A 14935-nucleotide genomic window follows, 5' to 3' on the forward strand; every position below is an offset into this window, starting at 1 on the left:
GGAGACGGATGCTTTGAGAGACTTATTATTACACGTTCTTCTGTGATTAATCAGGTTATGGAGGAAAATGTGAAAGATGGCGAGGTGGGTACAAGTAGGCTAGATGTGTTAAATAGCTCAGCTCTGGCCATTCACCCAAACTCCAATCTAGTGAAAGCAATTACATAGAATTAAAATGAAAAAGTAGTTTCGAAAGTAGAGTAGTTGCTTGTGATGTGCAGTATATTGAATTCATGCTTTATTAGACCCCTGATGTAATGAATTCTGTTGGATCAGGTGAATTTGAATTTGTTTGGTTGTATTCATTTGGGGAGGATGAGAGACTTTGTGTGTGTGTGTGTTGAGGCATTAGTTGAGTCTGTGTCTCAGGCTGATTAGTAAAGGATTAGTAAAGTCTTACGTGCGTTTCTGTGCATGAGACAATGACATCGGACTCTCCGCATTGCTGATCTGTTTATTTCCTGTTTACTTGATATTTTAGTATTATTTTGTTAGATTTGTTGGACAGCAGGACAGATAAATCCCAGTCTTGGATTCAGGTTGTTGTAGTTGACTAAATGTTGTCTTTTAAAAAGCTGGATGATTTTTTGTAAATGACAATTTGGAGTTTTCATCATTAATTTTCAAAAACGGAATAATTCTGAATTGGGGATGTTGTAGGGATTTTTAGTTTAATTTTAATTTAAGTAAAATGTATTAAGATTTTTTTTTTCAGTGCATAAGCTATGGAAGCCCATTTGTGCCACTGAATAAAAAATAAAAAAGGTAAAATTTTTATATTGCAATTCTGACATTATACCTCACAATTGTGAGTTTATATCTTACAATTCTGAGAAAAAAAAGATGAATTGTGAGATGTGAACTTTGTGAGAAAAATAGTCAGAATTGCTAGATAAAAAGTCAAAATTACCTTTTTTTTATATTTGTAATTTAGTGGCGGAAACAGGTTTCCATAGTTTATGCACTGAGAAAAATTTTTTTTTTAAAGGGGTCATCGGATGCCCATTTTCCACAAGTTGATATGATTCTTTAGGATCTTAATGAGAAGTCTATAGCATACTTTGATTAAAATTTCTCAGTAGTAGTGTAAAAAACAACTTTTTTTCCCAGCTCTGTTTTCAGCAAGCTGTTTTTTTATTCCATGTTGCTTTAAATGCTAATGAGCTCTGCTGACCCCGCCCCTCTCTTCTGTGGGGTGACGAGCAGGCTGTTTTACTTTAGCCGCGAAACAAGCTAACTAGCACGTTATTAGGAAAGGCAATTTGCAAAGTTTCATAAAAAACCGTTATACTCGCTTCTTCTGTAGATGAATCTGGATCACGAATGATTCACGCGAACATAGACGCATTTAGGCAAATCGGGATCAGCGCATTCCCTTCAAAATGAAAGTAACGTTAATCCTCTGTGTCTTCAGCGGCTCAGATGTCGGGAGTAAATGACGACTACTATATTCATTATTACATCCAACAACAAAACACTTCAATCGCTCAATCGGGGAGATCTTGTCTTCCCCTGCACTGGAGTCGACACAATGGCGGAGAGCTCTCAGTTTACTCAGGGCGGGTCTAAGTTAAGATGGCCTTGTCAATCAACTATCGTGGGAGCGGCCTGTACAGAACTACGTCATTCTGACAGCAATCTCAGAACAGCCTGATTTGAGAGAGGGGATTTTAAAATGGGGATTTTTAAAAAACCACTGGGTGGATTTTTAGCATTATAGGATGGATGTGTACACACACTTCCAACACACATTTATGTTCAAACAACTTGAAAAGTGAATTTTGCATTCATTGACCCCTTTAATACTTTTCCCCTACAACATCCCTAAAAAACACCCCTAAAACAAGGCAAATAAAACTGCATATGAAAAATTGCTATTTGAAAGTGTAAAATGTAAAGTGTAGAAGGTGTAAAAACAAGTGAATTTAAAATGTAACATTTATGTAAAGGTTTGTTTTGTTTGTTTGTTTGTTTTTTACCCAATTGGAAAATTTTAAGTTTTAAATATATATTCACTTACCTTTATCAGATATATGCTTAAAACAGGAAAAGTAGAAAACAAATACAAAAATAAAATTGAATTATAACCTTTTAACTTTATAATTTTTTTTTTTTTTAAAAACGTTATTGAAACCTGATACTGTACTTGAGAAGTATCATAAAGAAAAATGTCAGGATGAAAGTCTTAGTACCTTATGCAGTTGTACTTCTCAAGAACATTCAGCCGGTTTTAATGATGTTTTTTATACACTGGAAAACTCGTAACCTAGATAACAGATCACTTAGATTACTGTAGGTGGTTCTAAAGGAGTTTGGCCCATTTGCATCCACATTTCAGGATGTATGTATCTCAGAAAAGGACCAGAATCAAATGTATCTCAGGTTTACTCTACAAGGACATCTTCTGGCCAGATATCTCTACAGCACATTGGTTAGGAAGGTGCTACATAACGACAGGCTCGTGTTTGTATGGTGGCACACATTAGCTTCAGTCTGACTGTATGATGTGGCTTCTGTCCCCAGCTGGAAGAGAGTGAGGATGAGGAGGACGAGTTACAGGAGGTTTGTTATTGGGATCATCCATGCTAGATTCATGGTTGTTTCATCTGTTATTGTCCTTTTAATCCAACAATTTCCCAAGCGCCCCGTTCCAGCCCACAGACACGCCGCTGTCCCAGTGATCAGCCGTGTCTGAACTGTGTGTGAACTCCCATCCGTGCCTCAGCCCCTTTAACACTGGCTCACTGTGACCTTCATCTCGTGTCTGTGTTTTATAGGGGAATTTATTACATTTGGGAGAAAACTTCTCTTCATGCCCTCCACAAATCTCCAACCCGTAACAGACAGTCAGTGTACAGACTAAATTTCAAATCAATAAATGATGAATAAATAATAGCCAGGTTTATACTGTATAGTAGCTTTTATGTACACTACCGTTCAAAAGTTTGGGGTCACTAAGATTTTTATTTTTTATTTTTTTTAAATATGCATTAAATTAATCAAAAGTGATAGTAAAGACATCAGTACGTTACAAAATATTTCAAATAAATGTTGTTCTTTTGAACTTTCTATGAATCCAAAAAATCCTGAGAAAAATAGTATTATGGTTACCACAAAAATATTAATCAGCACAGCATTGATAATAAGACATGTTTCTTAAGCATCAAATCAGTATATTAGAATGATTTCTGAAGGATCATGTGACACTGAAGACTGGAGTAATGATACTGAAAATTCAGCTTTGCATCACAAGAATAAATTACATTTTAACATATAACAATAATATATTTAAATACATATTTAAATACATTTAGTATTTAAATTGTAATAATACTTGACAATATTAATGTTTTACTGTTGTTTTATCAAATAAATGCATTGGAGAATAAAAGGCTTCTTTCTAAAAGCAGTATTATACTGTATATTACAGTTTTTAGATATATCTCTCTCTCTCTCTCTCTCTCTCTCTCTCTCTCTATATATATATATATATATATATATATATATATATATATATATATATATATATATATATATGTATATGTATTATACACACACGATAATCACAATAAGGAAATAGTTCACCCAAAAACTTTGTATTTATTGTTTGAATGGTATTATTTTCCTAAATAATGGAATATTGCAAACCTCATATAAAAATATAAAATAAACCAATATTTAGTTTAACCTCACAAGGTGAACTAAACCGGTTTCTCACTAGATGAAAAAACTAAATTCTATTCTATTCTATTCTGTACCCCGTTCATAGAAAGTGCCTTTTGGAATGTCATCTTTTCCTTTCAATATTCACTCTCTTAACCATCACTCTAGTGTTGCCCCCATACAGCACAGTTTTACTGTACTTTTATATATATGAGTGATTGACATATAAACACAGATTGATAGATTTTTTTTCCTCAACCCTGCCCATAGATGGACATCTCAGAGGACAAGGTGTGTATCAAGTCCCTCGAGTCAGAAAGTGATTAATTTGACCCTGAATTTAATATAAATGTACTTTTTTAAAATTTATTTTATTTTTTTATACATATTACACATTCAGATATTCATCTTAATTTGCACTTGGTACATAATTATTCACCATTTCTTTATATCTCTGAAAAGCCTGAGAAAGCAGACAGGGAGCAGAAGGTGAGACTCGGACTTGTTTCTCACTCCTGTGTTCTTCAACAAGTCATTTAATATCTGTTCAACCAGTCCCTTTGATATATTCAGGTTGTGTCTCAGCCTTCCTATTGGTCCAGAAATCAAGAAAAATAAAAATCTATTTGATTTGAAAGAATGAGAGTTTGTTCATTAGCATGACCAAACAGTGAACATTTTGTGACTGGTTGATTATGGTTGGTACTTTGGGCCAATAGGATGGTCGTATTCAAATAACTCTGACTTTTATTGCTTATGATTGGGCGAACATTAGGGCAGCAGTATTGCATCTGCAGTACACACTACTAGATATTATATACTACTAGTATTCTCTAGTATACCAGAATAACGAAACCCATAGCTCCTCCCTCCCTCAATACTGCTCATTAGTCTGGTTATTTTTACTGGGTTATGACATTATTGTTGAAATGATTAAAAGTGAAACATCCCTTTACTTTGCTCTCTCTGAAGGTGGCGGTCAGCAGTAAACAGGTGGGTTACGCTGCCTGTGCGGTTATACAGTACATGTGTGTTTGAGAGCTCATAAACAGAGCACCTGTACAGTAGTGGACTCCAGTTCGGTCTTTCTTTACTTCCCCCCCCTCCTCCTCTCACTGGGACTGTGTGAATTCTACAGGCAGTTTTGCCCCATCACCGTAAACTGTGGCATTTTCACTCCCTCTGAACTGTTATCATCACATCGGTGTTATGAAGATGGTGTTTGTGCATTGGGTGAAGTGATGTTTTTTTTAAATAATGTGATGGTGGAGAGCCTCAGAACTAATCGGAGCTGTTGGTGTGTGTTTCTCATTCTGCAGTTGGACACAGAGGCCAGTGACATCCTGAACGATCTCCAGGTCAAGCTGAACAACGTCTTGGACGAGCTGAGCAGCACCTTTGGAAACACGTCAGTGTTTATAGATCATATACATATGGGTTAATCACATAATAATGTACAGATTATAAAACCCAAAACATTAAGAAATTATATTTAAAAAAAAAAAAAAAAATTGTATTTTGCATAAAGGAAAATAAGCCTTCTTTTCAGGAACATTTGTATTTTTACATTCTTTTCTGACATTTCTTTCAAGAGAATTAAGCACATTTCCCCCATTTCTTCAACATTTCTCCCATTTAAAAAAGTTTTCATTTTTGTAGCACAGTATTTTTTACTGCATTTTTAAAGCATAATTATTCATTTCTGAATTTATTCTTTAAAAATACAGTAAATAAATTGGTGTAATTGTCAATATTTCTTGTGCTGTCTTGCACAAAAATACTGACAATATTAAGTTTGCACAATTTCAGCATTTATAACTTTTACAGTAAATAATTTACTATTTATTTATTTTGGGTTACTTTCATGATAATTGGGAGGAATGTCAACTTAATAAAAATATTTGCATTTGCAATGCTACTTGTGTTATTGCCAGTGGTGATTCTCATTAATGTAATTAAGTATTTTTATTGTGTCAAAACATACTGATATAAATACTAAAGAAATGAATAAGCATAATAAATATCAATACATTATTATAATTATTATTATTTTTAATTATAATTAAGAGAATCGGAGAAGATGCTTAATTGACATAAAAACAAACACAATTAAGAAATCTCAGTTAGACAAACAGGCTTTATTTTCGTCATACAAATTTCTTGACAGGTTTCATTACACTCATCCACTTCTGCAATTAAGTTAAACACGTGTAGGTCATCATTCTATAATGTAGCTTTGGTGCTCTTGAAATGAATGTAGTTTCTAGTCTGGCTGGTATCATATCTCAAGATCTCTGTGTTGAGTAAAGATTAAAATCTCCTAAATGAATCTACAATCATTTGACACTTTTGCCCAACCCCTCTTACTTCAGTCTAGCATGCTTCTTCTCATCGCTGAACTCTGATCTTCCTCTGTAGTTTCCAGAGCCGCATTGATGACTGCATGCGTCAGATGGCCAGTCTGCTGTACCAGATCAAGGGTCCCGTAAACACCAACACCCGTAACCAGGTGGAGGCCGACTCTGATAACATGCTGCGGCCACTGATGGACTTCCTGGATGCAAAGTGAGCAAAACTCTCCTCACCTGTACAGAAACTATTATTACTGTACCTGAAGCCTGTCCTGATCTGTGTGTGTGTGTGTGTGTGTGTTTGCGAGCAGTCTGATGCTGTTTGCCTCAGTGTGTGAGAAAACCGTGCTGAAGCGAGTGCTGAAGGAGCTGTGGAGAATTGTGATGAACAGTCTTGAGAAGACCATCATCCTTCCTCAGGGCAATGACACCTTTGTAAGACCTGTATGACTAGATGGATCCTAAATACATTGTCATTTTTTCCAGACAAAACTGCTTAAAATGCTTTGTTTTATTATTTAGTCCCTAACAATGTTATTTGACCCCTAAAAAGTTCATTTTAAGAACCAGTAAAAGTTGGTAATTTTTATTTTTTTTGCCTGGAACCTTTTGAGTGTTTCCTGTAAGAAATACCTTAAGTCTTGAATGTGTTTTTAATTAATGATCTCCTAATGTTTATATGTTAACATGTAAAATTCATGTTTTACATGTAAAGATTTCTTTGCCCACTCCAACGCTGTAACGCTTTTATCTCTTCCTGGCAGGGAATGATCTTTTCAGCAGCTAAAGAATTGGGTCAGCTCTCCAAACTCAAGGTACCGCTCCAGGCTTGTTTAATCCAGACTATGATCTCTTTAAACCAGCTCAGAGCTCAGCAAGAGAATACAGATGAAGAGCCTCGGTTTAAATGCTATCTACATGTTTATGTACCATCACATGCTTAAAACTGTGTGCTTGTAAACAGAATATCCCATTAAACCTTGGGCCAGAATTTTTCTGTATTTCTGACACCATAACTTTTCTTGTAATTGTGATTTTTATATACAACATGTGACTTTACATCTCATAATTGCAACTTTTGTTCTCTTAACCTTTTCTGTTCTTTTTTTATTTTTATTATATCTTTAAGTAATATTTTTACTTTATTTTTTTACGTAGACTGGCACGTGACATGCAGGAAAAAGTCAACTACGCACAATATAATTTGTTCCCCCATTTGAAGTAAATTGTGCGCACTAAATAATGATTCACGCCCTTGTTTCAGGTAAATCATGTGCATGACAGAAAGTACAACACATTTTTCTGTGCACAGGATTTACTTAAAATGAGGGCACAAATTATTTCGTGTGCATGATTTACTTAAAACGGGAGAACAAATTAGATCATGTGCACATTTTTCTTTTTTCCCTGCATGACATGTTCAGAGCTCCGTAGTTTTTTGCTTTGAAATGGAAAAAAGTTTCCATGGGTTTCAGAAATACAAATATTTTAGCACATCACTGCTTATATTTACAAATCAATGATCTATTCAATTGTCTATTCAGTGTTCAGATACTCCAGTGTCTAAACCCACTGATTTTGATTTGATTCGTATTCGAGGTCATTTTATCACTTGTATGGGTTTTTAATGTTACTTGGCTCTGTAGGATCACATGTCTGGTGAAGCTAAAAGCTTGACGCCCAAGCAGTGTGCGGTCATGGATGTGGCCCTCGATACCATAAAGGTATAAATTACATTCTCTTGAAAAGCAGCAATAAATTTTCATGTTGTTTCATAGCAGTGGTGTGTACACATCTAATATTTGATTATTTGCTATCCACTGCAGCAATACTTCCACGCTGGAGGAAACGGTCTGAAGAAGGCCTTCCTGGAGAAGAGTCCTGAACTGTCCTCGCTGAGACATGCACTGTCCCTCTATACCCAGACCACCGACACGCTGATCAAGACGTTCGTCACTACTCAGCATGCTCAAGGTGACACATCCACGCAGTTTGATACACATAACAGACTTCATAACATCAATATTAAGAAATACTATGACAATTTAGTAATCACTTACTCCTTATGTTGTTCTGTACCTGTATGACTGACTGACTTTTGTGGAACAACCCCCAATTTCTTTCATTCATATTGTTTGATCTCTTAGAGAATACACTAGGTGGCATTATTGAGCTGTGGATACATTTGTGTACTTTTTGCACTGAAACTTTATCTCTTCTATAAGCTTTATCTGTCTTTTACTCCTTGTGTCTACTGTCCATGTTTCTCTGCTGTTGTTACAGTTCTCTGTCTTGTTTTTAATGCTTTGCTTTTGAACTTACTCTTCCAATGCTTTTCTGCTTCTGTCTCTGCCTCAAGTGCATAATGGGAAGGGTATGAGGATAACACCTAGTGAGAAAATACAGCCGTCTAGGGGTAGGTCACCACAGACTCCCTGAGACCCAAGTACCCTCTCACGGATAAATCACAGCCCCCTCTCCAGATCTGTTCCTAGATGTGTTTTGGTTTTTGTCCTCTGATGTGGTGAATCTCACAATCACCATGTCATATTTCATCCCAAACTTAAAATAAATGTTATTTTACGTTTAAGAAAATCAAGCCTATTTTAGGATCGTTAAAGACCCCATGAAATCGCGCAATTCATTTTTTCCTGATGTATTAATACTTCCAGGAAGTTGAGACAATTTTTTTTTTTTAAATAGTCAGTAGTCTGATTATGGCTGTGAGCCCTGATTTGCTACTTGGTGTTGTAACGCAGGTTGTATTAGTGGTATTAGTTTCATTCTAGAGAGCATTTGATTGGATAAAAATTTGGACACGCCCATAAGTGCAGAATGACTCTGAAAATGAAAATGTGAGTTTTAAATAAATAAAAGTTGTAAATTGTGAATAAATATTTGAAGCACAGTAGCATATAAATGCTAAAGTGGATTAAAAGCCACAAAACATTTCACATTTCTTCACCCAGTGAGCTCCCACTGTAATTTAGGCCCTGTGTTCCCATCATCATTGTCATCACTTCCTTTTTCTGTAAATTTGGACACAGGCCCTGCTGGTACATCTTGCCTTACGTTTTTCTTAAAAGCTCCATCATACATGTGAGGCCTGTGATTTACACTGTGCGTTTGTGTACCACGTGTAAATTTGTGTACCATATTTTGGGGAAAAATTTGTACCCAAATATGAGCTAAACCTGTCCTCCTTTAGGGGATATTTAAGGATGTTCTTATTTGTAAGAACAAATAAGAGTTAAGGTAAAAATAAAACAAACAAAAAAAATATTATTGTTAAAATGCAAGGCATTTTCTGTGAGGGTTAGTGTTAGGCTGTAGTAATTATAACTAGCTCAGTATAAAAACAGCAGTAGTCTATGGAATGTCACCATTTTGATAACTAAGGAATGTGTGTGTGTGTGTGTGTGTAGGCTCAGGAGTTGATAAACCAGTAGGGGAAGTATCCATACAGATCGACCTCTTCACTCACCCGGGCACAGGAGAGCATAAAGTTACAGTTAAAGGTAAGTCTAATTGCAATTTTACCATGTTTAAGCGAGCTTTATCTGTCCCACAGGTGTATTTTCTGATGGCTGAATTACATGTCTTTGTTTCTAGTTGTGGCTGCTAATGATCTGAAGTGGCAGACGTCTGGGATGTTCCGGCCGTTTGTGGAGGTCACCATGATCGGCCCTCATCTCAGCGACAAGAAGCGCAAGTTCACCACCAAATCGAAGAACAACAGCTGGGCGCCCAAATTCAACGAGACCTTCCATTTGTGAGTGCAAAACCTAGCCATTCACAACTAATGAGATTAATGAATAACAGTGCATTAAACAATGATGTGTGGGGAAATTAAATGGGTATTAAATTAAAGGTGCTGTATGTAGGATTTTGACTCTACTAAAGCATAAAAATACCATAATATGTTTACAGATATTTAAGAAACATGCTAAGTTAACATACTTGTTTATCTGAAAAACAATGCTACAGTCAGTTATTCTCCTTTGAAAATGTTCATTCCGGCCCGGAATGTCTATGTTTGTTATGGTTTGTGAAACCCGCCCACTGCCAGTTTACCCAATTGTATTTCGGCACCGCGGGTTGCCAGTTGGCGGAAAACACAGCGTATTTAATTGTATTCATCGTCATGTGCGCTCGTTCCTGTTGGTGTCGTTAATCTGGCAACCTGCGTGTGCGTCAAGTCTGAGGAGGAGGGGCCGGGTGAAAAAAACCGTCTCCAATATTTTGAATTTGGACTGCAATACCTATTTCAACCTACATACAGCACCTTTAAGTGGGGACTACAAAATGGACGCCTCTCTCTCTTTCACAATTTTTGAAAAAGAAAACATGATCATTGTACAAATAATATTGCCAGAACACCAATACAAATAAAACATTTGAAGGCTAAAAATGCGTAACCGATAACATGGATGGGTAAACGGAGACAGATGGATGGATGGATGAACAAAGGCGGATAGGTGGATGGATGGATGAATGGATGGACAGATATAGAGATTTGTGGATGGATGAACAGATAGATAGATGGGTGGATGAATGGATGGATGAACAGATAGATGGCGGATGGATGAACAGATAGATGGGTGGATGAATGGATGGATGAACAGATAGATGGCGGATGGATGAACAGATAGATGGATGGGTGGATGGATAAACAGACAGATTGGTGAATGGATGAATGAACAGATATAGAGTGGATTGATGGATGGACAGAGATGGGTGGATAAATAAATGGATGGGTGGATGAATGGATGGATGAACAGATACACAGAGGGGTGTGTATTAAATGTGTATTAATTATTACAATTTTAAAAAGAAAACAAAACACTTGTATTAAACACTTGAATGATAAATATTGAATTATTAAATATTTATTTGCCAATATTGGGCATTCAATTTGTTCATTTTAGTTTTTAGTGTTTTATTTTTTCTCAGAGAAAATTCTATATATTTTAATGTAGATTGTTTTCAATTATTATGTGTGTGAGCAAGAATTTAAATATGCATTCATTACTGCATCTCTGCATTCAATAAGTTTTTTAAAGAGCAAAGAGAGAATGACTACTAGTGAATCATACTTGCACCTTCTCTGACTGTGCAGTATTCTTGGGAACGAGGATGGGCCGGAGTGTTATGAGCTGCAGGTGTGTGTGAAGGACTACTGCTTCGGCCGTGCAGACCGTGTGGTCGGTATCGCCGTCATACAGTTGCGTGATGTCGCGCCGAGGGCCAGCTGCGCCTGCTGGTGTCCACTGGGCCCACGGATACACATCGACGACACGGGCCTCACCGTCATGCGCATCCTCTCCCAGCGCTCGGGTGACGAGGTGGCCAAAGAGTTCGTCAAACTCAAGTCTGAGACGCGCTCGGCCGAGGAGGGGAGGTGAGGACATTCCTACAGCAGAAGACAACCTCAGACTCTTAAGTGTTGGACGGACATCAACACTGTCACCTTTTTGTGTCCACACCAATGTTTATGCTGCCCACTGACACCCACAGAGAAGGGCTTTCAGCGGCACGAGAGAGGCCATGTGACATAAAGAGCACTGTTAGTGTAGCAGTGGATGAAGGGGAGTCATCCAGAAGAAGACTGAACACAATATTTTTTCCATATATTGATATAAAAAAACACACTCACACATCCAGCCACTAACAAACTAGCAAAGGACTAGTTAGGGTAGATACCAGATACCAGTAGTGAGGGATAGACATACAGTACTGGGTTGTATTGTGCCAAAATTTAGTCTAATTTAGGTTTTTTTTTTGTCCATTGGATATTTTTTAGATAATGATGTATATGGATGAATCTCATAAAAACATATAGCTCAAAAATTTAATTTACAATTAAATATACAATATAATTTTTTTACATTAAATATAATTAAAAGAAAAAATATTACATTAAATTAATAAAATAAGAAATATATTACATAATGATTTTTTTTTTAATTGTACATTTGGAATGATTTTCTTGACTAAGTTAATTTCCTTCTGAAAATCTCATATTTATTTATTAGTAGTTTTACTAATTGCAATGGTGATTTCTGTGTTTTTTTTTTTTTTAAACAAGTAAATGTACTATGATTTTATATGAATATGACACTTTATGATATATTAAAAATTGAATTAAATAATATCATAAAAATTATTAATGTAAAACAAATAAATGTATTTCACAATGGAAATAATCTTAAGTTATTAAAAATTTACTAAATAGACTTTTTAAATTTTATTTTGGAGTTGAACTTTGACCCAGACATTTTTAATGAAATGCATCCATTTTCAATGTTTTGATAAATGTAATAATCATTGCAAAAAGTAAAACAGACATGTCTATCCCTCGCAAATATGTTTGCAAGAAAAAAATGGTGTCTATCCCTGACTTGAGGTCCTTTGACATCCAACCAGTAGATGGCGCTGTGAGTGTGCTGGGTCATTATTTTGGTAGTGTCTGTTGTAGAATAGAGATTCCACATACATTCGTGCACTTTTTCTCTGTAAACACCCCTTTTGCCATGTGTTTATTGCCTTATTTTTTTGATGCTGTGAATGTGTCAAGTTGAAATGTAATGATTATGATTGTTATGAACGTTGTGGCTCCAGAGACGGTGTTTGTGTCCTAGGGGCCAGATCTCATTCACTTAGTGTTGTGGAGTGATTCGTTGCATGAATGAACCAGAATAACTAATCCGAACGGACAACTTGGGGTGGGGGGGGGAGTTTGTAGAGAGATATCAAATATATTTCACTCCATTTCCGAGTTAGCTCACAACGTGACGCATCCGTCAGCCGAAAGTGTGCCTTTCTTACAGGCTTTGTGACCGCTCAGATGATGGATGACCTGTTTGCACCTCAGCCCACTGATCTTCTGCCTCTTATGGTCACCATTCATTTCAAAAGCGAGCGGTACTTCAGCCATCCTCTATGACCAGTAGGTGGCAGCAATAATCTCGAGTTCACATTTACACCTGCTTCATCACCCACAACAAAAGACAATGCAGCATCATCGGACAGTATTGAAGCTAAAAATGTGTGAATGCTTTTAATGGTGTGTCGTGTAATATTTTTCAATACTTTATGTAGTTGAAAGAAAGCGCTGAAAAATCAGCATCAGCTGGGGAGAGAAAATACAAACGTTAACAAATATCAGATCAAGCTCAAATGTGATTACTGATCAATTAAAGATGAGTAGATGTTTTTTTTTTTTTTCATAGCGGCCTTATTTGTTCTGATATTTTCTATTTAAATTATTTTAACTTTTTTTTTTCTTAAGTAAAAACAAGTCCTTTTTTTCTGTGAAGTCTTGTTGTTACTCCATTTCTTCATTTTGAATGACTGATTTATTTTCTTTAGTTGTTAATTTTGAGGAATTTTATACTGTTGTGCTTTGTTTTTCCAGAAACGACTGCAAAAACAAAGAGGAAAAAGACAGTAACACTAGATTTGTCCCCTCATATGTTGCCTGTGCAAAAAGTCTCACCTTGTTAATCCAAATTTCAATGTATAAATATTGTATTTTTCACGAAACACTGCCAATATGTAAATGTATGTTGATATTGCCAATCATTATTGTGACGGTTGAACCTGTTATTTATTTCTGTATATTTCTCACTTCTAACTCTGTGTCACTTTATATACTGTTACCGTTGTTTAGGCCAGCAGTGTTTGGACTGTATTTTAGGAGGGAACTGTCACTCTTTGTAATATACACATTCCTTGTGCCAACTTGTGGAAGTTCTCACTTTATTTTTAAACTCTTGAAACAATACTGACAATTAATACTGGCATGTATGGGACTTTACTCAGTTTTACTGAGTTTACTCACATTTTTTAAGTTATATTGGTATTGTACACAGTCACTGACAAGGAAAAATGTGTTATTAAAATGTATGTGTGCACACTCCAACAAATGAATTTATACATAAAGTCTCTTAAACTAATGCTTTAAGCTGGTTCGATTTTTATTTTGTAAAGAAAAAAACAATTTGTATGTGGAGTATTTCACTGAAAAACATGTCAAACTTTCACTCTCAAATTTGATTTCAGTATGTGGAAGCACAATTAGAACTACAGCAAAATTAACGACACACAGACCTACTGCATGACTTGAGAAGACTTAACATATAGCGCACAACCAATATGAACTACTTTTATGAGCTTTTATAGTGCTTTTTGTCCTTATTTTAGCATCTGTCCCCAGTTACCTGCATTATATGGAAAAGAGCAGCATGAACATTCTGCTTAACTATCTTCTTTTGTCATTCACAGACCATAAAGGTTAAAAACGTCAAATGACATTTTTATTTCTGTCACACTACACAGGTTAACGTTGTGGTTTGCGCAGTTTCGACACACCGAGCTATGGTTCTCATGTGGGAAATTTGAGTTTTAATCTGGCATGCAACATTTCCCTATTCTCTACCCTCTGTTTGTTGTCTGTATCAATAAAAGAGATCATAAAACAGCCCTTTCCTGCAGCTGACGTGTGACATAGTACGCCGTAAACGCAAGTGTGACCTGTTTTTGTAGTGTTTTGTAAGAGATCTCTGCAATATCTCAGTTGTTTATCCTACATAGCAATTAAGAGTGCATAGAAGAGCGGTCTACTCTGCTATGAATGAGCAAACTCTTGAGCAATAAAACTCTTCATATCTGTCCAAATTTGACCTACCCTCTTAAAAAGCAGGTTGTTAACCTTTAACATCCAGGGAACTTTTTCATTTTCTATAGTTAAAAAAAAAAAAAAAGGGTTCTTTAGATTTTTAAAACATTCTTCACACTAAGGGAAAAAAGGTTCACTAAAAGATTCTTTGGAGAACCCAAAATGGTTCTCTTATGGCATCGCTTTAAATCCAAGTCCCTTTCGGAACCTTTATTTTTAAGAGTTTAAACTATGCTAGTTG

The 14935-nt window shown here is 35.9% G+C and overlaps 1 protein-coding gene across 4 annotated transcripts in view; it reads left to right on the forward strand.

The window, feature by feature from the left end:
• Positions 1–14711, forward strand: part of unc13bb (unc-13 homolog Bb (C. elegans)) — an 80757-nt gene extending 66046 nt beyond the window's left edge. For 2 of the 4 annotated variants that reach the window (XM_058788569.1, XM_058788572.1), the window contains 10 exons: positions 4636–4656; positions 4983–5071; positions 6082–6228; positions 6326–6449; positions 6779–6829; positions 7661–7738; positions 7841–7988; positions 9440–9532; positions 9627–9786; positions 11134–14711. In XM_058788569.1, the coding sequence (XP_058644552.1) occupies positions 4636–4656; positions 4983–5071; positions 6082–6228; positions 6326–6449; positions 6779–6829; positions 7661–7738; positions 7841–7988; positions 9440–9532; positions 9627–9786; positions 11134–11419 (1197 nt within the window). In that variant the 3' untranslated portion in view covers positions 11420–14711. The remainder of the gene's footprint in view (positions 1–4635; positions 4657–4982; positions 5072–6081; positions 6229–6325; positions 6450–6778; positions 6830–7660; positions 7739–7840; positions 7989–9439; positions 9533–9626; positions 9787–11133) is intronic. The other 2 variants (XM_058788573.1, XM_058788570.1) reach the window with 2 other exon arrangements.
• The last annotated feature ends 224 nt before the right edge of the window (positions 14712–14935 follow it).

This window comes from Onychostoma macrolepis, chromosome 10, assembly GCF_012432095.1.
Source record: "Onychostoma macrolepis isolate SWU-2019 chromosome 10, ASM1243209v1, whole genome shotgun sequence".
Taxonomy (NCBI): Eukaryota; Metazoa; Chordata; class Actinopteri; order Cypriniformes; family Cyprinidae; genus Onychostoma; species Onychostoma macrolepis.